General features: G+C 38.3%; 1 protein-coding gene across 20 annotated transcripts in view; it reads left to right on the forward strand.

Moving 5' to 3' along the window:
• The window catches only part of LOC307155820 (nuclear factor 1 B-type-like), a 141,385-nt gene that overhangs the window by 109,898 nt on the left and 6,017 nt on the right, over positions 1 to 25,470 (forward strand). For 5 of the 20 annotated variants that reach the window (XM_079866796.1, XM_079866797.1, XM_079866801.1 and 2 more), the window contains exons 5-11: positions 1,070 to 1,190; positions 1,612 to 1,724; positions 5,646 to 5,780; positions 6,836 to 7,020; positions 10,041 to 10,179; positions 10,729 to 10,811; positions 18,839 to 18,918. In XM_079866796.1, the coding sequence (XP_079722922.1) occupies positions 1,070 to 1,190; positions 1,612 to 1,724; positions 5,646 to 5,780; positions 6,836 to 7,020; positions 10,041 to 10,179; positions 10,729 to 10,811; positions 18,839 to 18,918 (856 nt within the window). The remainder of the gene's footprint in view (positions 1 to 1,069; positions 1,191 to 1,611; positions 1,725 to 5,645; positions 5,781 to 6,835; positions 7,021 to 10,040; positions 10,180 to 10,728; positions 10,812 to 18,838; positions 18,919 to 25,470) is intronic. The other 15 variants (XM_079866782.1, XM_079866783.1, XM_079866798.1 and 12 more) reach the window with 7 other exon arrangements.

A 25,470-nucleotide genomic window follows, 5' to 3' on the forward strand; every position in this document is an offset into this window, starting at 1 on the left:
ACAAGCATTGCATATTAATTCAGTAAGAATATTTTTAGCCATGTGTTTTTGGTTTTATATACATACATATGTTACACAACACCCAGTTGTTTGTTCACCTATCCTTATCAGGACTGTACACAGGACTAATGGGTTTTATACTGAGCTAATGATATTTTCTATCCCCTAACACCACCCCTAAACGTAATCCTCACAGAAAAAAATCAACATCTTTAATAAAAATTACGAAGACAGCTGGATATTCTCATAATGTGGGTAGAGACCTGAAACTTGAATACACACTACATTATGAGGACATTCATCCTAATTTATCCTTATGTACAGTAATTGAGGTCAAACCAGTACACAGACACTATGATTAATGATAGGAAATAATATAGCAAGTACACAACATTTCTAAACTTATAATATATAATATAATAATATAATATAATTAATAATGTTATATAAAATGTAACATTTACATTTTAAATTACTTTTTTGCATTTGTCAAATATTTGTATTCAGAGCAACTTATAGCTTATAACATGATACGTATGTTATCAGCACATGTGCTCCCTTGAAACCAAAACCACTGCCTTAATAAACACAGATACTGCCAATGAAAGATGTGCTTCAGTGTACATTAGCCAGCTTATAAATCATCAGCATATTATGAAAGGTATGTTTAATTTTTGAAGAATTGTAGGTATAGAGCTATCTGTTCATGAAAGACCAAACTAGCTTTGTCATGCTATTGTATGTAAACAAAGAGGCTTGTGACAGAGGTTAGACCACTGAAAGGTGCTCTGGCTCTTGTGGTTTCTCTGTAGATATGATATCTCTGACACACTTCATACTGTTACAGCCCCTACGGCTGTTCTCTCTTAGATTGAATTACAGCTACATGTTTGGGTTTGCCTTTATGCAAATTCTGCACTGAATAACAGCTTCTAACTGCGAGCCAGAAAGAGTGTGTTAAAAGTGATTTAGTTAATTGGCTCTTTATGCCAAAATGTTGATGTAAGTTACTCGACATTACTACCTATCCCTAACCACTTTCTTTTCTCTCTCTTTCACATCTCACCAGCTCCTATCACACAGGGTTCAGGAGTGAACTTCCCTATGGCTGACATGCCAAGTCAGCCATATTATCAAGACCTGAACTCAGGAGTGAGTTTACACCGGTCCCTCTCATCTCCTCCTGGCAGGTTAGCATTCATGTTCAAACACCACCCATGCATACAAACACATACATTATTAAACCTGTTTGTGGTCTTCAGTGTAAGATCAGCTTCGCAAAAGATCAGCTAAACAAACACAATAAAAGCTTCTTTTTTTTTTATAGAATTGTTTTATAAAAATGTAACCCATATTTGAAGAAAAAACTGTTCTAAAGCTAAAAAACTGTTTTTTTTTTTTTCTCTGTGTATATTTAAATATATTAAATAAATTTTGCCCTACAATATGTTACATTAGAGTTAGTTTGGGTCAAAGTTCATTAAAATATTCCTTATGCCCTTTATTCTAATTACAAAATTGGTGATTTTTAAAATAAATGATTTTCAATGTCACAGCACAGATTGGTGTAGTCAGAAGTCAGATTAATGCATGTTCTTCTGTCCTCTGCAGTAAGCGGCCTAAGACGATCCAAGAGGACAGTATGGAGACTAGTCCCACAGGGCCAGACTTCTACCCATCCCCCAGTTCACCGGCCAGCAGACCCTGGCATGAGAGAGACCAAGGTGAGAGAGACTGTTCATGGTCAAGACTTGCTCTCATTTCATTATCATGTGAGCATTAAGCTTATTTCCTCCATTTAAGCACTACTAAGAGCTATTCTGCACTGTTTCTCTCTTTTAACCCTCCCCTCTCCCCTCTCCCCCCTCCCCCCCCTCTCTCTCTCTCTTTCTTTCTCTCTCTGTCCTTTGTGTGAAGATCTTTTCTGTGTGATTTTCCCCTTTCTTCAGTTCTCAGTAAAGTGTGATGTTGATAAACTGGTCTTCATTCTTGCAGCACTTCGTGAACTCCAGTCTTCATGCAAAACTGAACAAAACACATCTGTCAGCATCAGCCTGTGGCATTCTCATAACCTCGGCTGTCCTTCTAACACTTCTGCCACAATAATGATTTTCTGAAATTATGACCATTGAAAATTTCAGTGGTATAAAATTTCACTTACAGTGAGTGGGACTGCTCACTGGAGTTTATTTATTTTATTTTGCTCATAACGCAATTGCACTTTTAGGGCCTGTATTTTATTGTGAAGTCACACAATGAATACATGGAATGTAATCTCAACTTTTTGCATTAATTGAGCCTTATGTATCCAGAAATTGTAGGGTTTGGTGAAGGATTTTCATTCCTGTGCGCTACTTTCTAGTGTGCTGCAGTTTAACATAACTAGAAAGAAAGAGCAGGTTGTCCTGTTGTATGTTTTGATTGAAACCTTCGATGAGATGTCATTCATTAAGGAGAAGTGTCACAGTCTCTTGTTTTGTGTGGGCAAAATCTGTGTATGTTAGTATTGGATCTGGTTTCATTCTTTTGTACTGTAGTTTAGTGGATACATTTGAAGGACTGTTTTTAGCCCAATTTAAGCCTAGTTTAAACAATATAGAATATAGAATATTGTCGATATAAAATTAATGATACATTTCTGAACACATCTTCAACATCAAAGAAATCCCAAAGTACCTGAACTACAGTATATAACTTTTTTAGACAAAACCCCCAAAATAGTTTTCTTCATTTTAGCAAAATAAAAACAAAACAAAACAAAACTTTAATGTATGTGTTAAAACAAATCTGTCAGATGTAGATCAGACTAGCCTGGTTTCCTATCTGCATGGGTTGGTAATTGATTAGCCATGTTTCCTCCTTCAGAAAGGGGGATTTGTCTGGCATGTGGCAACTATTGAACTTGACCTGATCTCTAAAATGGGTATGTCAAAGGTCAGAGCAGGGTTGTGACCTTTGAGTTCAGACACCAGACCCAGATGGGGTGGAAGGGGGAGGGGTGTGTGGCAAGGAATGAAAGGAGAGATCTCTTGTTCTAACAATGAGTTTGCACCATTAGTTACCCTTGTTACTCATTCGCTCACATGCCTGACGCCCAGTTCTGTAGCGTTCAGTTCAGATCTTAGCTAAAAGATTTTATTTTTAATACATAAACAAAACAAAAAAAACTTTCCCTGTGAAAAATGTAGATTTTAGCATGTAGTCAAGAGAGATTGTTTTTGTAAAGTGTATGTGTGTTAGAGACAGACAGAGAAACAGGCAGGTGTGACAGCGTCTGTTTGAACTTGTCCCTTGACGACCAACAGGTTGCCAGTATAAGAGGGAGAGAGAGAGAATTTGAGCGCTAAAAAAAAAAAAAGTATTTAATTGTAGTTAATTCAAGTTCCATACTCATTTCCCAGGCAGCAGGACACATTACACTGTACATATAAATGTTATGTCTTATTTTCTTGTCATGCACTTGTTTTGTTACTTGGTAGGGCTCTCAATTTAATTGGTGAATTTAGTTTGATTATTTTGGAAAAAATAATGTGATACAAAATTATAGCCTCAAGTCTGTGTCTATTTAAGGATTTCTGCTAAAATGGTGACAAAAAAAATCTTAATTTGGTCGATTTTCTGGTCAATTTATTATTACTAGTCCCCCCCCCCCCCCCCCCGGACTTTTGCTGATGAGCTGTTGTGAAAGATGGAGGGAGGAGTGAAGAGGGGGGTGGGGTAGATAGAGCTCATGAGAAAGTGGTTTGTTTTGTAAAAGCCATATCAGAAGGAGCGAAGCATGAATATTAAAGCCATATGAGGCCTTGACAAAAGGAAACTGTCTCAGCCAAAGCCTAGTCCTCTTGTGCCCAGAAACACACACACACACACACACACACACACACACACACACACACACACACACACACACACACACACACACACACACACACACACACACACACACACACACACACACACACACACACTCGCCAGTAATATACCTTTCTAATTTCATATCAAATCAACTTTGTGAAAAGACAATGTCATTGTATGGCCACTGCGCCTCGATAAAGTTGCAAGTCTCTCACTGTCTCCATTTCTTAGAGTGTGCTTGAAAAAAATTTATATATCAGTTTTCCCAATCTGTGTTCTTCAGATGCGTGTGTAGTTATTCCCTGGTCATGCATACAAACAAACAAAACATGCACATTTTTTTTTTTTTGCTGCTTTTTTTAAGGCTTTTAGGAGAGCAAACTCTCTTTCTCTCTATATCCCACCCACCTTCATTCTCTTCTTCCTTCCTTCCCTCTTTCCTCAAACACAGGTATGGATATTCCCGAGAGAGCACAATCCTGCCTTCTAACAGCTTTTTTTCTTCCTTCTTCAATGTTCTGTTGCAACAGGTGTGATGACAAAATATTATTCGAAAGCCATATGCTAAATTCGGACATGTTGATACAGGAAAATGCAGTCGAAAATTTTTTGGAAGAAAAATATTTAATATTTCATATAAAGATAGGCTCTGTTAAAGTGCTGTTACTGCAATGCTTATCTGTAGATTATGTCTAGAAAACTATTACAATACCCATTTATAGTTGTGGAATCATGTTTGTAAACTTTCTTTTTGGTCAAATCGGTTTATAAAAATGATTTATGAGCGCCTTGTTCAACAGTTTACAACCCTAATGTGTCTTTTTTAAAAATATATATTTTAAAATAAAATCATTTAAATATTTTAAAATGCAATTAAATAGATAAAAAATACTGCAAAATAACATTGTATGTTTAGGAAATCTTTGGCAGCAACATTTTCTCAATTGTCTTGTCATTGGCAGTAGTGGTAAACAGTCATTTAGGCAATTTGGGACCCTGAATAGGACACACGGACACATGGAATCCCCCTACATTCCAATGCCTTTGTGCTATTTGAGTCGAGATCATTTACCTTTTTCCTGCGAGAGAGAGAGAGAGAGTGAGAGCATTTATGAAGTTAAATATATAGAGACGTAGTCTTGATTGATTCCTTCACCTAAAGCATCTGTGCATATCCAAACACACAATCTCAAGACAGAATACACATTATGAGAAGTGTTTGCAGATATGTCATTAGCTAGCGGTTCTCTTTTCTTCCACCTCCCTCACTTTTCCTTATTTCATTATTCATTGCGTCTGCCTCCCTTTCTTTTCTGTTTTCTCATCTCATCTATGATTGTCAGGGAGGAGCACCATAGACATGCAGGCCAAGCACTATGTCTCCTCCATGTCTGCTGATGAAGAGACTTTTTTTTTTGTCTCTTGGAAGTAGATATGAAGTTAATCTTTTTCTTAAACAATCAAACAAGATAGATGATACACTGCATTGCACTACAGAGAGGGGACGTGAAAGAGAAACAGCATAACAAAACATGAAAATGTCAAAAGAATGTGTTCTTATGTTGTTGACTATTTTTTTGGATGCTTAGTTCAGTAATTTTGGCGAAGATTTAGTCGCCTAGTCAATTAAGACTTTTTTCTTTTCTTTTAGTTGATTTTTTATTTATTTTTTTTAATACGCAAGTTCTGCTCATCCCAGATTTTGATTTCTTACATTATTAATACTTTGAGAAAGATCTTGGTGCAAGTTTATATCTGACATCCGCTGTCTATTTTTTTCTTTTCTTCAGCAGACATGTCCTCTCCCAGCATGAAGAAGCCAGAGAAGACATTATTCAGCCCCACATCTCCACAAGACTCTTCACCTCGGCTCAGCACCTTCCCCCAGCACCACCACCCAGGACTGACCACCGTTGGCCATAGTGGTATTACTTTTCTAAAAAATACTTCTCACAATCCTTCCCTGATTCAAGCAAACCTTCTAACAACCACTGAACATTCTGAACGCTAATTCTGAGCGCAGAATGTTCTGCTTACTGTATGAGTTCGATTGTTGAATTTTTATTTTGATCTTAAACTTAAATGGGCAATTTCATTATGTCTTTCTGTTTCACTTCCTCCCAAAATAATTTTAAGCCTAGTGAAATACAAGCATGTGCTTTAGGTGTGTATAGTAATTGATGTTTTTATCATTTTCGTACTGCCTCTAGGGCAAAAAAAAGAAAAAAAAAGAATCACAGTCAAAATGCAAGGCAGAGAGAGAGATTGTAACCATATTTACAATTAACCATATCTAACTGATGATCTGCACTTCCTTCAGACTGGGCTGTCTAACAGTCGTTTAAAAACTCCCACACTGGCGAGCTAACTTTTTTCAGGCTCGAGTGTCTCGCTGTCTGTATGTACATCTGTCCTCTCCTCCGATATCATTTTGTGCGGCAGTAGTAGCTACACACTTCTTCTTTTTTGAATTTATCACAACAACCAGGGTTACGGTGCAATATCACCACCTACTATGTTGGAGTGTATATGAGCATTATTTACAAGTTTTAGTATGTTAAGTATGAACATGATATTTATATTAATTTTTTATATCACGATTATCATCAGTACCACTGTAACTGGCACAGAGATCTATTGATGTTCTTCATCAACACAAAATGTTTATGACAAATACCATTTTGTTTCCACCATAGTTATTTAAATGACACGACTTTGGGAAAGTCAGGGCTTAAACAATATTCCAAATTTCTCACTGGTAGACATGACTTTATGGGTGATGTTCATGCTCTCTCAGCCCTTAAATATATTCATTTCTGACATGACTTGAACATAGCATTTTAAACATTTTTACATAGGTTTTATGTAAATGTGTGGTATGGCTTCTTGATAATGACCCATGAGAAAAACTTTCATTGAGTTGTACATGTTGTCAAATTAAAATCTATTAGTAAAGTAGTTGTTTTCTCTGCATGTGCAGTAATTTCCACTAGGAGTCCACCTCCGCATTCTCCGCTGCAGTTTTCCGCCCCTGCCATCCATCCCCCTGCCCCCTCGCCCTACATCTCTCATGGCGCCATCCGCTACCCGCCGCACCTCAACCCACCCGACTCCCTCAAGAACTACATGCAGTCTTACGACCCGTCCAGCCCACAGAGCAGCCAGGTATGTATGGAGTACTCACGTACACGCACAAAGACTAACGTACACGCGCATTAACCCAGACCCTAATGCAATCATACATAATTAGTACAGTTTATCTGTACTAGAACAGAGCCTTTAAATCTCATGACTGTGTGTGCATTGTCCACAATACATAATAGATGCCAGCTGTTAAAATAGGGTGTTGGTTTAACGTCTCAGTTGAAATATTCCCTTTCCTGAGACGCGCAAGAACAGATTCACATTTATAAAATACTTGAAATAACATGCATCACGTGTACCGTAAATTCTCCAATCATAATCATCATGTTGTCACATATGTTAACCATACTGTGAGCTAAAGGCACTATACCCCCTAAAACTAATGAGACCCTCATTGTAAGAGCACATGCTGTAAACACAAAGGTGCTTTAGTGCAGTTTTCTTCTTTTTCTGCCTCTACCTCTCGTTGCCTGTCTGTCTTGGTGTCTCTGGTTGTTGCCAGTGCATCGGACTCAAGTTTGATTAACAGGCCACATTGTTTCAGCACGGTAATTGACCCAGTTTAGCTAACGAACACAAAATCATTAGTGGTTTTCTCTGTCGGCGCCGAGCGCAAAGCCAAACGACGGCCTCTTCATCGCTGTGGCGACTGTTTACCAGCAGCGGCGTAAATGAAGCGAAGGGGAATGAAAAGAGAGAGAGGAAAAAACACAACAACAAAAGCAAGTCAATAAACACTCCAACCATGGCAGCCACTGCGCATTAGCACTAACACACATGCACTCAATGTGTCTCTATGAAAACTACTTGAGATTCCCTAAAGTATGAATTAAGAGAAAATATGGGGAATATTTATTGTATTTATTGTATCATATAATTTAATATAGGCCATTATGTCTTCATTGTTATATGAAAAAAACAACAACATGTAAAACACTAGCTTTACCTCATTCCTGTTAATTAAAGGACTTGGATGTTTTGACTCCTCCTCCTTAGCAGGTGATGGATGGGGCTCTTTTTGAATAGAATTTTAAAGAACTTTCTGCATCTCTGCCAAGCATCTCAGACTGTCCCATTCGTCTTAATTAGTACCACAACATTTTAAAGGTCCCGTTCTTCGTGATCCCATGTTTCAAACTTTAGTTAGTGTGTAATGTTGCTGTTAGAGCATAAATAATATCTGTAAAATTATAAAGCTCAAAGTTCAATGCCAAGCGAGATATTTTATTTAACAGAAGTCGACTACAGTGAACGGCTCGTTTGGACTACACCCCTCTACTTCCTTCTTTAGTGATGTCACTAGAACCGTTTTTTGACTAACCTCCGCCCACAGGAATGCTCCCTCAACTCTACTGGCTACTTGCACACTTCTTATAACTTAGCCTACTGTGTTTACTCAGCTCTTACGGTGATTTTCTGAAGTAAAACTGACGCTTCATCTTTTGTGTGATGTACAATAAACTTTATTAAACTCATCAGTACATGTTTGATCATCATTCGGACCTGGTCCGAAACAGCAGACTTGTAGGCTATTAATAAATAATGGATACATACAAGCAGATGACAAATACGTTATAATAACCGTAATTAAACTACTAAACTATACCAGTTTCATCTCTATACAGCACTCTGACTCTGTAGGCATTATTGTCCGACTCGAAATGAACACCGTTACTGAGAGTTTCTGATATTATCATCATTCCGTGAGATGAATTTGTCCTGAGAGACTGAGCGCGAGCTCATGAAGCTCCGCCCCCTGGGTCGTCCAGCAGCAGCTCATTTGCATTTAAAGGGCACACACTAAAACAGCTCGTTTTTCTGAGCCCCAAAAAATGTCAATTTAAACATGCTGTAAAAAATGATCTGTTGGGTATTTTGAGCTGAAACTTCACATACACACTCTGGGGACATCAGAGACTTATTTTACATCTTGTGAAAAGGGGCATAATACGGGACCTTTAAAAAAGGCCAAGCCTCTCTAAACATTTTGTTAAGGGGAAATTTAAACTCAGTTTATTTTGGATTTTATTGTGGTTGGTTAACACTTACAGTTCCATTTTGCTTGAAGATATTTGATACCTCTCTTGTGTTGCTTAAACTATTCGGAAATGTGGAAAGTCAATAGCAACAACAAAAAAAGAGGTAAAGTTAGAGTGGGTAATTCAGTAAAAGGATCTAATTTGCTTGTGGTATAACCATTAAAACAGTCTCTCTCATTTTTTAACCTGATTGGGGTAAATCAGTTTTGTTTAAAACAATGTATTAAGAATTTAACAAAAGCAAAACTAGTATAAGAAATATCTGCTGTGATTTGATACGTTGGGAAACACAGTGCTGATTGTCTGAGGGATTTCTTCTTTTTCTGTGTGATTGAAAGCGAGGTTTCGATATGACAGAGTTTTATATCCCCGCCGCTCAAACAGTAAACAAAGGGCTCATAGACTGGACAAGGCATAGCACGCTGGAACTGTTACTTGGGAGAAACCGCAGGGAACGATAAAGGTCGTAAATATTTGCCGTTGCCGGGGTCTGGAGCTTGGTGAGGGGAGATCGCTCTGCAAATATCATGGGGCATATAATCGGGTGGATGGGAGCCAGGATGTTTTTATGCTTGCTTTAACGCAGATTATATTACACCCTAATTAAACATTCTATTCACATTGGGGAACCCCATGGACACCATTCTCTTTCATAAAGGCCTGTTTGAGTTTTGAACTTGGGGCCCCGCTATGTGAATTCAGTCGAGTCTGTCTCCTGCAGTCCAGAGTAGAAGGAGGTAGACGCTCACTCTGTGTCTGCGTCTGAATCCTGTGTTCCCCCCTCTTTTTCTGGTTTTTGTATCAACTAAGTCATGAAAAGTGCACACTCAGCTGTCTAGCGCCAGTGCCAGAAGAAAATGGGAGAACATCAAAAGATGTGTTAATCTGCGCATAATCACAGACAACAAAAAGAAATGACCATGATCATTAGCTTCATTAAAAAAACATGTAACATGTGGCCTGATATGCTAACAGACTACTTTTTTCCTCTGAATGCCACAGCCGAACAGCAGTGGTCAGGTACTGGGGAAAGTGCCCGGTCACTTCACGCCAGTACTGGCCCCCTCGCCCCACCACGGCACGGTCAGACCAGTGTCTCTCTCGATGACTGACACCAAGCCAATCACCACATCCTCAGAGGGTGAGTTACTCCCATCTCTACGCTACCACTATCACAAGGCTGCATCTAATTTGGTAAAAAAAAAATACAGTAAAATTAGTAATATTGTGAAAATGTATTACAATTTTATTAAAAAAAAATCTGTCTTCTATTGTAATATATTTTAATAATTTATTTTTGTGATGGCAAAGCTGTATTTCCAGCAGCCTTTACGCCAGTCTTCAGTGTCTCATGATCTTTCAGAAATCATTCTAATATGCTGATATGGTCCTTAAGACACATTTCTTATTATTATCACAGTTGAAAACAGTTGTTATTTTTGTGGAAACGGTGATACCCTTTTCCTCAGAATTCTTTGATGAATAGAAAGTTTGAAATAGAAATCTTTAACATCATAAATGTCTTTACTGTCACTTTTTTTGTGTGTGTGTCCTTGATGAATAAAAGTGTTAATTAATTCATTCATTAATAATAAAAAAACTGTACTGAGCCCAAACTTTAGAACAGTATAGTGTATTACTTGTGTCTACTCCACCTGTATTAATATACTGTATTTGAATGTATATTTAGGTTATTCGGCTCCAGGCACCCCCACTGCCAATCGTTTTGTGGGACTGAGCTCCAGAGACCCAGCCTTTCTTCACCAGCAACAGGTGAGATATAACCCACCCTCTTTACCATTCTTTTCCCCCTGTTCTCTCTCAAATCCCCATCCGGCTGTTCTATATTCCCAACAGGTATCAGAGCTGTCAGACAGGTAGCACATCAAATAATCTGGTCATGAAATGTAGGCACTGTTGTGGTCCTGTGAAGATACGGGGCTGTTGAGACAAAATGAGGAGGAAACTCTTGACATTTGTTTTGTGTCAGCATTTGTTAATTGAATGCACCTATTGGGCACAAGTGACATATTCTAAGACACTGTGTAGGATATTGTATTTATAAAGCGTTTAATGCTATTGACATTCCTGGCAAGCTCTCCTCTGTTACTCACAAATATTGAGCACATCTTTCCACTTGCTCTATAACGACGGTCACGTTTAGAGGTTTATGGTTTTTGCTAGTGTGGGTGAATGTCACTTTTATGAATAATCCGTTGGTTTCCATAAATTCATACATATTTAGAGTCCACATTTTTATAAATAAGCTAAGATTAAACCAAGGCATTTTCTGTTAAGTACCCTGAAAATAAATACAGTGGCCCCCAAAAGTTAGGTGGACAACTAAGCCATACTTGTGTATAAATATCTTTGCAAAATATCAAACCAACAAATGACGCTAGACATTTTCTCAGAACTAACTTTACTTTTTTCAAATTTTTGCAGTGTCCCAGCAGATTGACCACAGGTGTATATCCTCACATTAGCTATGGACATGTCCGATTAACATTTGACAACCAGCAAGTGTTCAAACACATTTCACTTTTTTAAACAGTTTAAACTTTCTGCTGTTTAAACATTCACTTTTTTCCAAAACTCTTTCTTTAAAATATAAACCTCTAAGTTTGATGTTTTATTACTTAACACAGTGATAGTCCTACATTTTAAGTGTGCTTTAAGTGTCAAAATACTTTTTGGGGCCACTGTAGAATTTAGACAGACATTAGTCTCAATGCTTATACTTATTGAAATCAAGTAGTTTCAGACTGTCCAGTTTAATTCAGTTTTTCTACCATTTGGTTTATGTTCATGTTAAAAAGTAATTGATAAATTTATACACAGCATGGGATGTTTGTTGGACTTTTTTATTGCTATCACATCCCTTGAGACCAATTCCAACATAAAATCTATCTTGTCTTAGGGTTAAAACTACTGTGCAACAAAAGCTAGCATTGTCTTCAGATGGACAAAATGATATATGACTAAATGCAGTAGTTAACGTGAGCGATATTGGTTTATGTCAGGCTCGGCTTAGAAGGTATTTAGTGAAATTATAATTTTTGGCAAAACACTCAGTATTGTATAAAGAGTAATAGTGTAGTAAAAGAGTAATAGTGTGCGATGGCCCTCTGCAGCATGAAAGGGCTGGTCTGAGGCCAGTATTTTCCACCCTCTAATTGAATTCATCTGCATGCGGCGACATCATAATTAGTGGTTTTCTCTTGCCCTGCTCCTGAGTTACAGTAATGGCAAGCCTCGCTTTTATTGCTCTCTGGTTTTGCATACTTGGACGGGGCCAAGAAATGTACAGCTCACCAACAGGGACAGTGATGCAGGCCTTATTTCAAAAAAACATGGGGCGGTTTTCTACATTGAGAATTATTTTATAAAGATGCAGAAGTTGAACGGATGCATAGATGGTGTAACTGGATATAATGAAAGGACTGAAATTGATAACAGTGATTCAGTGTGTGAGCTGGATGAATGAGTGATTATAATATCTTTTAGCAGGTATCGCATGTAGGCACCACAGCTGCTGTAGTGTCTCATACGGCTTAATGCCTTTTGTTTTAGCTGTAGTTCACTTAACAGGGAGAGGGATCAGATGTAGACAGGATGATATATCAACCATCTATCATGTTTATATGAGCCGGAGCTTTTGTTTGTCTTCAGAAGTGAGAATTGTAAAGCCAGACCTGACCCGAGTTAACCTGCGGCCATTGAGCTGGCGCTTTCGCTGGGTAAATAATGTCTTCCGTACACAGCAGCCTTTATTCTGAGTGATTTATCATAGGATATTATGAGATATATTGACACCTGTGTTCCCCTGCTGAGCTTTTGTCAGGGCATGCGGTGTGACGCGTGGGGCGTATGGATTACAGCCGTCGCTGTGGCGTCACCTTACAGACCCGTAGCGCTCCTTTCCCAGCATGCTGTGGGGCAGGGTGCTGCCTTCAGCTCAGCCAGGCCGTCTGAAAACCGAGAAAGCTCCAGACGCTCAGCGGGACGCTTTCTTTCTCTCTCTGTTCCTTAATGCCGCCTCTCATTCTCTCACTGTTCACTCAAATCTAAGCTTTTTCCCCCTCTCTCTTTACCTCATTTTGTGTTTCGTTCTTTCCTTACCTTTCTTTTCTTTTTCTCTCTTTCTATCCCTGTATTCCTCTTGTAGGGCCTAGCATCGAGAGGGTCTATGTATAAGCTCAAACACACCCTCGCTATAATGACTCCATTACATAAGCCGTGCCGTGATGCCGTGTCTTTAGTCTCCGTTTACTGGAGTCAGTAAATCAAGTGGGTGTGTCCATACATACATAATCACTCCTGCTATTGGTCCCATAGCAACTGTTTGAGCTTATTTCATTTACAAGAACCATCTGTATGCTTATAACCCCTATGTAAGATGTTGAGACGCAGCTGCTTGTGATTTGTGGCCCCAGGTCCTTCAGATAATATGCTTGTAGTCTGTTGTCGCAGCACGCATACATTATATGATATGGTGCTCAGACTCTGAAGTGGCAGCTTTGGGATGGCAGCCATTATAGTAATGGACAGTTTCCTGTGATAAGCCATAGAGACAATTCATCTGGAGTACGGACAGTGTCACATAGAGCCGTGGACATGTGTTTATTGGAACAGTAAAAGAAAGCTTTAGTGGTCATCTGCATTTGGTGTTTCAAAGGCTGACAGTGTTATCTAGAAAAAATGCCTGCCGATAGCCAGAATAATGCTGATATATGCATAGCACAAATTGAGGATACCAAGTATGTTGTCTCTGAGTTAGTTACAGACTATTATTTGGCCATTTTGAGAATATCTGCTTCGGACGATAACTGTGACCAACTGTCCTATCAACATAAGGGTTAGGTATTCACAATCCATATACATACTTTATCAGTTATTGGCTGATTTTAGAGATTTTTATTGTTCATGCTCATTTAAGTGTCTTTACATTTAGATTACCTTTGACGTGTCCTGATGCTCACTTAAAGTTAATCTTTAAATACTATTATTACTGTAAACTTTTTTTTTGTCAAAAGTTTTGTGTACACGCCATTGGTGTCGGTAAAAAATATTTTTACAGGAATTAAAAATTTTATTCAGCAACGTTGCAGTAAAGACTTATGCCATAAAATTACATTTTTAGATATATTACAATAGTAATGTTTTGACTTTTTTTGACCAAATAAATGCAACCTTGGCGAGCATTTTAACGATACGTTAAAAAAAATCAGAGCCTTTCTCTTAAATGGTTACATTGTCTGAAATGTATTTTCTCCTAACCTAGCAACCATGAATATACTATATTAAACGTATAAATGTAGCAGTTTAATGTTTTGTCTAACAGTTTGTAGAGCTAAATATGCATATTTCTATATTTGATGCATCAGACAGAAAACAGATGACCAGTTATTGACGGATTACCTTATAGCAGGGGTGGGCAATTCTGGCCCTCCAGATCCATTCATCCAAGTGGATCTTGAGGGCCAGAGATTTCCCCACCTGCCTTAAAGTATGATCACAATGGCCCTGTTGTTAAATCAAGCTCATTCACAACTTACTCAAAACCCAAACACACAGGGGAGAATGACAGATGAGCATTCGTGCACACCATCCAACAGCACCTGCTCTAGACTGATACCCCTGTGTAATTTGTTTGTGAAAACACCAGTGATGAGAAGATTTCATTAGCCACTTTCCCCAGGGGTTCTTCCCTTTCTCTTTCAGCATTTCAGTTCTCCTTCTGTTTTCTCTCTCGACCAGTGATCACAATCTTTGGCTTTATCTAATGCAAACATGTTAAAGCAACCACCACTCACAGCTGTGAAGGTGCTAGCGCTGCTGTAGCGTAACTCTGTGATCCGCTGGTGCCAGTGACAGAAGCCTAGAGCTTGTGTCTCGCTATTATGTTTTTGAAGCCAACATACTGTGGCATTTTATACCTCATTGTGGCACTTTAGTTGTTTCATTATAGATAAGACCATTTAGTTCAGTTAATAGCGGTACTCCACTAAAATAGCACTTGTGCTTTGATTCAAATTCAAGTTAGGAGAAAATGTTTTTTTTTTTTGATCCATTTATTTTTATATTTTTATTTTATTAATTTGTTTTTTTTCTTATTCCTTTTTTATTTTTTGGGAGCTAGAGACCCTCAGTGCTGACATTTTTAAGAAACTTTTTTTTAACAAGTACAGTACTACAGTTTTTTTTAACCTTTTAGTGTATTGTGTGGTTTGTGTTTTTGGTCTATGTTTAATTAACCAAATCTGAAGACCTGAAATCCCCTCTATTAATTTCAGAGATCTTAAACACTGAGGATACATTCAGTGCAACTCCTCATCACCATATTGTATGAGTGTGTGTTTTTTCAATGTGTGGGGTCGACCAAAACAGGATGAATGAATGTGCACTACCAAAACAGTCTGATATAGCTGACCTCAGACTTTGCCCCAGTGCCATTGTTTTCTGGCTTCAGGTCACTCGAGAACACACACACTCTCTCTCTCACACACACACACACACACACACACACACACACACACACACACACACTGTCACACTCGTTGCTGGAGTTTGTTAAAGTAGTGTTGGCAGTACTGACGGAGGTGGATATCCGTACATAGCAATGTGAAAATACCTCACATATTTCTCTATTAGTCACTCTTATTAGAGCATGTTCAGCTTAATGGCACTTTTTTATTTTTCTCTCAAAATGTAAGAGTCAGATTATTTATAAGATTTTTTTTTTTTTTTTTTTCAAAGAAGTTAACTTTTACTCGGCAAGGATCAAAAGTCTCTGTCAAAAGTGACAAAGACTTCTACATTGTTACAACAAAAACTTGCTTTGATCTTTCTATTAATCAGAGAATCCTGAAAAAAAGATTTTCCACAAAAATATGTCCATGTTTTCCACAAAAACTATTACAGTTTTTTTCAGTCGCTAACAAGCGTTTGTCCAACCAGTGTTCACATTTTCAAAACTCTAAACACAATTAGCACAGCATCAGTCTTTTGTGGCCATACCATTCACATATTTCTTGTATTTTTCACACAATATGCAGTCAGTGAACACATTTCCATAATGCTTAAATTTTCTTAACAGACAAGCTATACCTCCCAACAAAATTATAGAGTGTTTTTGTAGTATTTACAAATGTTAACACACAACATCCCACAACAGCAAAAACAATATTCCAAACCTTAGATACAGTACGGACTGCATTTATTTACCATTTACATGAAACTTTTACCATTTTTGTAAATTTCATGATTTTAGCAAAATGTGATTTTGATTGCTAGCAAAATGTGTTGCTTTTTGAACAATGTCATGAAGAAACAAGCTTTTCGAGTCCATATGCATCTTCCTGTAATGATGCTGAAAATCCAGCTTTTCATCACAGGAATACTGTAAATTACATTTTACACATGACATACATATTTTTAAAAAGAAATCAGTTATTTCAAATTGTACTAATATTTTTACAGTATGAAAGTTTATAAAAACCTCTGCTTCTGCAATGATATCAGTTCAGAAACAATATATCAGTGAGAGAGTCAAGGAGCTACAACGACAATATGTCCAGATATAGTGTACTGTATATTCAATTCAATGTCCAGTTCTATAAGCTTTGCACTTTGCAAGTAGGTAACCTACACAGTAATATGTTACAGTACAGTATAGTATACAGTGATGATATGATTTACATAAACTTTGTTTTGAGAGTTATGGAATTGGAGGCCAACAGGCCCCTCATGAATTCATATACATAGATGAGGCAGGATTCAATCTGGCCAAAAGGCGTCGACCTGGACAAAATGTAATGTTTTTGCTGTTGTTTTTTTGTTCAGAATGCTCTTGTGTGTTTCATGGATATTTTTCTACTGTACCTCCTGTAGTAAACAGTAAAGGAATAAAAACTGATTTGCTTTTTACTGGAATGTTTATGAATGTGAACAGTACTGTACATGTGGACATACAGTTCCCAACCAAGAAATTTAGTGTAAAACGGTGGATTGCATGTTTTGCATGCAGATACCTGTAAAACTGAAACATAAAAGTCTATGCAGTTTTAGTAATGTCAACAATAGCCAGTATTTTGAAACCTGGTGTACTTTGATTGACTGCATGTACCTTGTGAAGTGAAAACAAGTGTTATTCTTTGACAGAATAATTTCATTTTGAGTCAGATTTCCAGTGTTTTGGTAAAGTTAGTGTGTGCACAGAGAAACATGTGTTCTGTTTTGAAATGAAGAGTTAGTGTATATTTAACAAAATGTGTTTTTGAGAAGACAATTAACCATTTGGCCAATTGTGTTTTGTAGGTGTGAGTCTGTGTTAAGAGTTAAGAAAAATTATCTGAAGTATGGGTAAGCGCTTGTTAGCGATTGAAAAAAACTGTAAACAGCACAACTATTTTCAACATTGACAATAATAAGAAATGTTACTGGAACACCAAATCAGTCAGTTAGAATGTTTTTTGAAGGATCATGTGACACTAAAGACCGGCTGCTGAAAAAGTAACAATATTACTTTTTACTGTATTTTTGATCAAATGAATGCTTAAAGACTTTTTCATAAACCTTAAAAAAAAACCTTACAGACCCCAAACTTTTGAGCAGCAGTGTATAATACGAATTAAAGTTTAATTAGATAAAAATGTATTTACACATAACATGTAGTTACAATGTTTTCCCTGCTGAATATGTAGTACATATAATTTGATATATATCCACAGCACCCGTGACAGGACCTCCATGCTACTGGTGAAGTTCCTGTTCAGTGTTAGCTCTTCTCACCTAATTTATGTGGCTTTCACTCAGGGAAATGTGTGTTTCAGCCACCCAAAAGTCTCTGGGGTGAGCACTAAAGCATCTTTGAAGTAAATATAGAAAATCAATTATTCACCCTCCTAGATTTATTGCGATGGAAATGGATTTGATTTGGGAGTCTACAGGTCCTTTCCAGATATAGCAGGAACTATTGACAGAGTACCATTGAATATTCAGAGAGTGCATATAGCTGATGAAGGCTCATATAGCACTTGTGTGTCTGACAGGGCAGTGATGTTCATTAGCAAAAGTGTCATGATTTACTCTAATGTCATTGTTTGTTGATGGCTTCTCACACTTTCATGCACACAATTTGTTGCATGTTTGTGTGTAAATGTGACCAGTTTTTTATTTTTCCCTCTCATCGACACTGACATTTTCAAAAACTGGTGCTTTGTAAACTGTGACGACCAAGAACAATTTGAATCTACTGGCCAAGATTAGTCTCTCACATAGCATGTTTCATGTTATGCTTCAGTGAAAACAGGCTGCTTTTACAATATTTAACAGCAGTGAAGTGACCGTAACTGCATGCACCACTTGGAATGCATGTGCTTCCTCCCATTCGAGTGCATTCTGGGATAGATGAATAACCTCCATATAACCCAGCTCACATTTTTGTATACTAACCACTTCTTTTGCTTTCAGGATGATTATTATAACCCTAATGGTATTGCATGCCACATGTGACAATTGCCTTTTGTTTGTGTACATTTTTGATGGCAACTTTCTTTCAATGGAATTGTAATTTAAATTAGGCATAATTTTAGGCCTAGAAAAGAAGATTTAAGATCTAATATGACCATTAGTGATGGTGTTTTCTTATTCTAGTAATGTAAGATTAACATCAGATAAATGTAAGAATATGTGTTGAGATAAGCTTAGGTCTTGCTCCAGGTCTTGTTGCATGCTAAATGTGTGTTAGTGCCGTTGTGCTAGCCCAGTTGTCTGACTGAGAGGTGTTTGATTGACAGCTGAGGATTTGTGACTGGCCCGTGAATCAAAACATCAGGTCATATGGCTCAGAGGAGGCTTTGGGGATTTCTTGGCAAAGGTAAACGTTTCCTTTATTTTTAACCCACCTCTCCATTAAATATTACTATGTACAACCTATATCTGCAATAGTCCAACACCCCCTCCAACCCTGTCCAGATCAAGCCCCCCTTTTCTGTGTTTTTGCACTCATCGCAAAAGTGTATTTGTGATGAATTTTGTTCATGTATTCGTGTTTAAGGCCATGAGTGCATCACTCATTCATGTAATGGCTAAATATGTCATGAAAGATAAAGATAAGCAAACAACATGATAGAAAATTTAATATGTTCTAATTTGCATTTTGACTTCTAACTATATTTCCAAATGTTTTAGGTCCATCTCCTTTGATGTTCAAAAAACTTTGGTTTCTCAAAGTGTAATAAGTGGAACTTCACACACCTTTTTCAGGCTGTCGCAAGACTGTTTCTGTGCACATCTGGATGAGCAATCTGCGGCCAAATTCATATAATCTTCACACATCACAGTGCATTTGCTTGAGAGAATTTAAAGGGATAGTTCACCCAAAAATGCGCATTAGGCGTAAGTAGCCTGAGAATGGCTGTTTTAGCTAGAATTTTACTTTGTAACCTGTTAAATATGAACATTTTTCTTACACAAAATCATCGCTTTGCTTCAGAAGGCCTTTATTAACCCCCTGGAGCCGTGGATAGATGCACTTTTATGGACTTCAAAAAAGAAACGGCCATTCACCGCCATTATTAAGCTTGGAAGAGCCAGGATGTTTTTTAATATAACTTTTGATTGTATTCGTCTCAAAGAAGAAATGTCATATACACCTAGGATGACTTGAGGGTGAGTAAATCATGGGCTAATTTTCATTTTTGGGTGAACTATCCCTTTAATGTTGAAAGTGGTGGATTTGTTGGTTGTAGCTGCTACATTTGGATGAAATTAGAGATGCAACTTCTTAGAGGTTTTGATATACTGGCATCAAGCAATTATTTTTAATGTTAGCACAGCATTCTAGGACCATCTCCAAGAAGTTGAATATCTTGATTCATTCACTTAAAATCAATGCTGCTAAACATATTTGAGAAAAAAAAAGATTAACTAACAGATGCTGGGTGGTTTTAGATAATCATCCTGATCTATCATTACTAGATCAAAATAGTCATAAGAGCTTCTGCCCATCTTGGAGACAACAGTGTTTATGATTTCCCCATGAATGTTGTTCTAAGACTTTGTTTCAGTATACATGACAAGTCACACTTGGTCAGCCTCCCTTGATATTCATGGTCAGTTAGACCTCTGGAATGAGACTATAGGAGTGTCAGCACAAAATTACCTCTGATGATTCTTCCGTTATAAAGAAAATCAGAGCAATTAATGGTTAACATCCTTATCTCCCTGAACAAATGGAAGTTAGGAAGATGGTTACTGCTGGGAAAGAGAAGATCTCAAGCATTAGTGCAGCAGAATCTGTCTGAGGCTCACTGAGAGCTGCATATTTACAAAGGTCATCGCTAAGCTTGGGGATTCAGAGCTGAGGCAGTCACCCTTCCCCTCACCCTCCCTTCTGCATTAAAACTTTGCACTGTTCTCTGAAAAAATATTTTCATAAATATCTGACACTGAAATCAAGATTTACAATTCTTGTATCTTCTCTCCAGATGCTTTTTGGTAATGCTACTATGCATCAAGCAAAGCTAACACGCTCTCTCTCTCTCTCGCTCTCTCTCTCTCTCTCTCTCTCTCTCTCTCTCTCTCTCTCTCTCTCTCTCTCTCTCTCTCTCTCTCTCTCTCTCTCTCTCTCTCTCTCTCTCTCGAACAAGCGCAGAAATGCATTTTTTACATAGTTACAAAACAATACAATTTCTGAAACATTACTAGTTATAATGGATTTAAAAAAATGCAGAACCTTTCATTTTTACACATTTTGTTAAACTGCAGCCTTATGCAAAATATTTTTTTGTTCACAGAAATGTACATTCCATACCCCATAATGAAAAACAAAAAACAGATTTATGATAATTTTGCTACTTTATACAAAATGAAATAAACATCACATCACATAAATATTCAGACCCTTAGCTGAAGCATCTTTAGCAGCAGTTACAGCCTCAAGGCTTTTTAGGTATGTAGTGACAAGCTTTGCACTCTTGGATTTGGGGATTTTCTGCCATTCTTCTCTGCAGATTCTCTCAAGCTTTGTCAGGTTGGCCTGGGACTGTCAGTGGACAGCCATTTTCAGGTCTCTCCAGAGATGTTTGATTGGGTTCAAGTCCGGTTCTTGTTGAGCCACTCAAGGACATTCACAGAGTCCACCCTAAGACACTCTAAGTGAACTTTTGGCCCAGTCTGGTGTCCTGAGTGCTCTTGGCCAGGTTTTCCATAAGCACATCCCTGTATTTTGTTACTTTCAGTTTTCTGTCTACCCAAGTCCATGTCGATGGAAAAACTCCCCCACAGCATGATGCTACCACCACCATGCTATTGGGATGGTATTGCACAGGTGATAAGTGGTGCCTGGTTTTTTCCAGACCATTCAGTTCATTAGGACAGAGAATCTTGTTTCTCACAGTCTGAGAGTCCCTTAGGAGCTTTTTTTTGCTCGTTTTAAGCAGACTTTCATATCTCATGCAGTGCAGGAGAGGCTTCTGGCCACTCTGCCATAAAGCTCAGTGTTGCAGTGTTGTTTGTCCATCTGCACGCTTTGCCAGTCTCCACACATTAGCTCTGGAGCTCAACCAAAGTGACCTTAAGGTTCTTGGTCACCTCTCTCACCAAAACACTTCTCCCCGATGGCTCAGTTTGGCCAGGAGGCCAGTTCTAAGAAGAGTCCAGGTTGTTTCTAACGTCTTCCATTTAAGAATTATGGAGGCCACTGTGCTCTTGGGACCCTTCAATGCAACAGATTTGTTTTTGTTTTTTTGTTTTTTTGCCTTCCTCAGATCTGCTCTGCAGGCAGTTAATTTAACCTCATGGCTTGGCTTTTGCTCTGATATGCATTTTCAGCTCTTAGAACTTACATGACAGGCGTGTGTCTTTCTAAATCATGTCCAATTAAATTTGCCATATATTTACTCCAGTCAATGTTTAGAAACATCTCAAAGATGATTACAAATATAATGAATCTAAGCTAAATTTCAAATGTCAAGCAAAGTCTGAATACTTATATTAAAAGTTATCACATGTTTTTTTGCTTTGTCATTATAGTAAATTATATGGTATGTACAAATTGTTTATATGTACATAAACGTCATATGACATTTTAAGGGAAAGCTGTGCTTCTATGTATTCTTAGAGCAGTCACTGAATCCCTGTGTAAGGTGGTCTAAGTGTGAGCTAAATGTCCTTGACATATCCTCTCTCTCATCCACTTATTTAGTCTTTCCAGCTCCCTGCAGTGGAAAAGGCCTTGCTCAGCACTTCCTCACTGCAGTAAATGTGTGGAAAAGTGGAGTTAAACTGAACACACTCTCACTTCCTTCTGTAGGCATCAGTGCTACAGGCCTCATTCATTTCAGTCCCTTTTCTGGCCTCGTAATAGACCACACGGAGTATGAGGGGAAATAGGTTCTCTAGCAGTGGCTCACCCTTTACTGTTTCTCCAACAATTACTATACAGAGATTTTATAATCGACATAAAATAGGGGCACAGGCTTGAACATTATTGAGCATTTAAAAACCAAGCCCAGGTGTTACATTTAAAATATTCAATAAAAGTTTACTAATTACCATGATTCTGTCAACTGCAAAGAAATAAGTTTGCAGCCTGACAGAACGTGATTTGAAAGCAAGTCAATGTGCTGCAGATGAAGGCTGATGCAGCTGAAGAGTTGACTTCAGGTCACTGACTTATGGAAATGTGATTTGTTGCTTGCATGCACGTGCAAAACTGCAGTGCCGCAGTGTGATGCATGCCAGTCCACTGCTCAACCCAAATTGAATTGAAGCCTGGCTTGTTTGTTGCCATCCTGTAGGAAATGGGTCAGCAATCCATTAAGATGGCATTACATAATTTAATTTAGCATCTGATTTCAAAACGAAGCAGGCCTGTGCTTGCTCCTGCAAGAGGGTGGACGTTTAGAACGAAAGACCTGTAAGTGGCTCATGAAGAAGCAAGAATCTGATAAGAGTGCAGAGTTGTTTGTTCATCTCCCTTTTATCCCACATAACACCAATCTCCCCTGTGAAGGGGCCCGTCACATCTGCACTTGTCTGGTAACTGTGGAAACCAGGCCGTAGGAAACACCACACTGAACCTTGAACTTGGGAAACAAGGGGTAGTACCCCACCCCATGGCAATCAGTCAGACACTGTTTATTGATGCTCTGCAAAGGCAAAGTTTAGGGCAGCAGTACATGAGACAATTTACGAGCTTGATGGGTGGTAGTCTTGTTTTTGCTGTCCCATTAGTAATCCTTTATTGGAGTTGACCAATGTACGTGTTCAGGGAAAGAAATAGAAAGCAAGAGAAGAACTACAATGCAGTTCCTTTGTGCTCAATTTACCTGTTTAAGAGACCAGCATTCATTGTTGTTTTGGATCCTGGTCTCCAGCATAGCATCTTAGCTAGATTCTTAACGAACTTCTTAACTAATGTAACCAGCAAGATTTCCGTAAAGAAAGACCATACTGGTTGATCAAGGTGAAAAGCATGGCAATTAAAGTATTTTAGTCTTTTTACTGTAGCATGGTTAATTAAATGTATTATTAAATGTTGAAATTATTATTAACAAAGATTATTAATGATGTAGAAGTATTGTTCATTGTTAGTTCTTAACAAAAATTAAATCAACCAGTTATCTAATGTTAACAAAATTTATGAAATCTTTTTTTTTTTTCTTTTTTTTTTTTTAAATGAGGTCTCACCATGGCTGCATTTATTTGATCAAAAATACATTAAATCCAGTAATACCATGACAATTGTTACAATTTAAAATAACTGTTTTTCTGCTTGAATATATTTTAAAATGTAAATGATTCTGAAAGCTGAATTTTCAGCAGCCATTACTCCAGTCTATATTTGTAGATGATATCACTACTTAATATCTACTGCTTGCTTTTTCAGTCTGGTAGGACCGAAAAAATAAAATAAAATGAAGTCAGTGCACAATTGTAATGCCATTGGATTTCAGCTCAACTCATAGGTAATTGAAACAAAGTCAAAATCAAGTCTCAAGTACTTTAATATTTATCAAGTAAATCCTCCAAACAGTGACTTGAGTCTGATGTGAGCCCCAAAGTCTCCAGTCCACATCTTTGAAACACTTAATCTCTCATTTCCTGTTAGATGATTTCTAGCTGGCTAGAACGGCAGAGAGAGGGAGATGAAAAGGGACAGCAGGAGGGAGGAGAGACAGAGCCCAGTTAGTTCTTCTTTTGATATATTAAACCCTTTTTAAAGAGAGTTTAGTGCACATTTGATTTAGTTTCTATTCACACAACTTTGTGACTCTCTTTCTGAATCGTTAAGTGTGACCCAGTGCGCACTGGAATCATAAAATACGATTTTTTTTTTTTTTCTCAAACAAGATTTCAGGCTTTGGCTACGGGTGATTTGTATAAAACTCAGACTGAATCATTAGCTGCATTCAGGGCGACAGGCAGCCGTATCACCCCGGGCTACCTCAGGAAGAATAAAGTCACTGTTCCACATCCGCTGGGTCCCTGTCCTTCACCAGCCACTGGCTTTAGCCCTTGTCTCCCCCTCGGAAAACAAACAACAAACTCCATAAGAAAAGCCCACTAAAGCTTTGCACCTGCATCCAAAGCAGTGAACCCATGGAAATGTCTATGCACACAACAGTCTCTTTCCTTCTCCTTCAATCAGCCCACCACCCTCCACCCCTCTTCGAGCATGTCCCCTTTCTTTTTCGGGGCCAAAAAAAGAAACGAGAGGGGGGAAAAACAAAGAGGTGGCTGTGTGCGCTGGGCACTGTTGACAGAGCAGGAGTACGGCCTGTAATCTGTGAGCAGAAAGATTGTGTTCGGCGATTGGGTGAGACAGGTATTTCAGATGGAGGCGGGAGAAGAGGAGGGGGCATACCAGGGCTCTGGTTTCTGGCCTGCCTAATTATTCGACACATGTACGCACCATTCAGCCCCCCTGTCCTCCCCCCAGGGAACAACATGCTGTTTGTGCACCCTGGTGCTTTTGCATCTGAGATTCGCACCACAGCTCGCAATTAACAGTCTCGTGTTGTAGTGCCATTAACATGTGCTGAATGCAGATAGGAAAGGTCTGTAGACAGTCCCGCTGACTTAACCCCATTGATCCAAAAGTTGGTGTCAGCTGCAGGGGGCTGAGATGGATGCGTGCTCTTGGGGAAACTTCCCCCGTGCATGTGCACTAAGGGTGCTTTGTTTCTCTGGGATATCCTGTTCCCTGACACTATGCCGAACCCATTATTGTGTGTGTGTGTGTGTGTGTGTGTGTGTGTGTGTGTGTGTGTGTGTGTGTGTGTGTGTGTGTGTGTGTGTGTGTGTGTGTGTGTGTGTGTGTGTGTATTTAATGGGAAGGAAAGGGGTAGTTTTCAAAAGAGGGTGGGATAAAGTCTAGACCTGATATGTCTCTTTCATTAACTGATTTAGATTTAAAGAATTT

Source organism: Squalius cephalus (genome assembly GCF_949319135.1).
Source record: "Squalius cephalus genome assembly, chromosome: 3".
NCBI lineage: Eukaryota > Metazoa > Chordata > Actinopteri > Cypriniformes > Leuciscidae > Squalius > Squalius cephalus.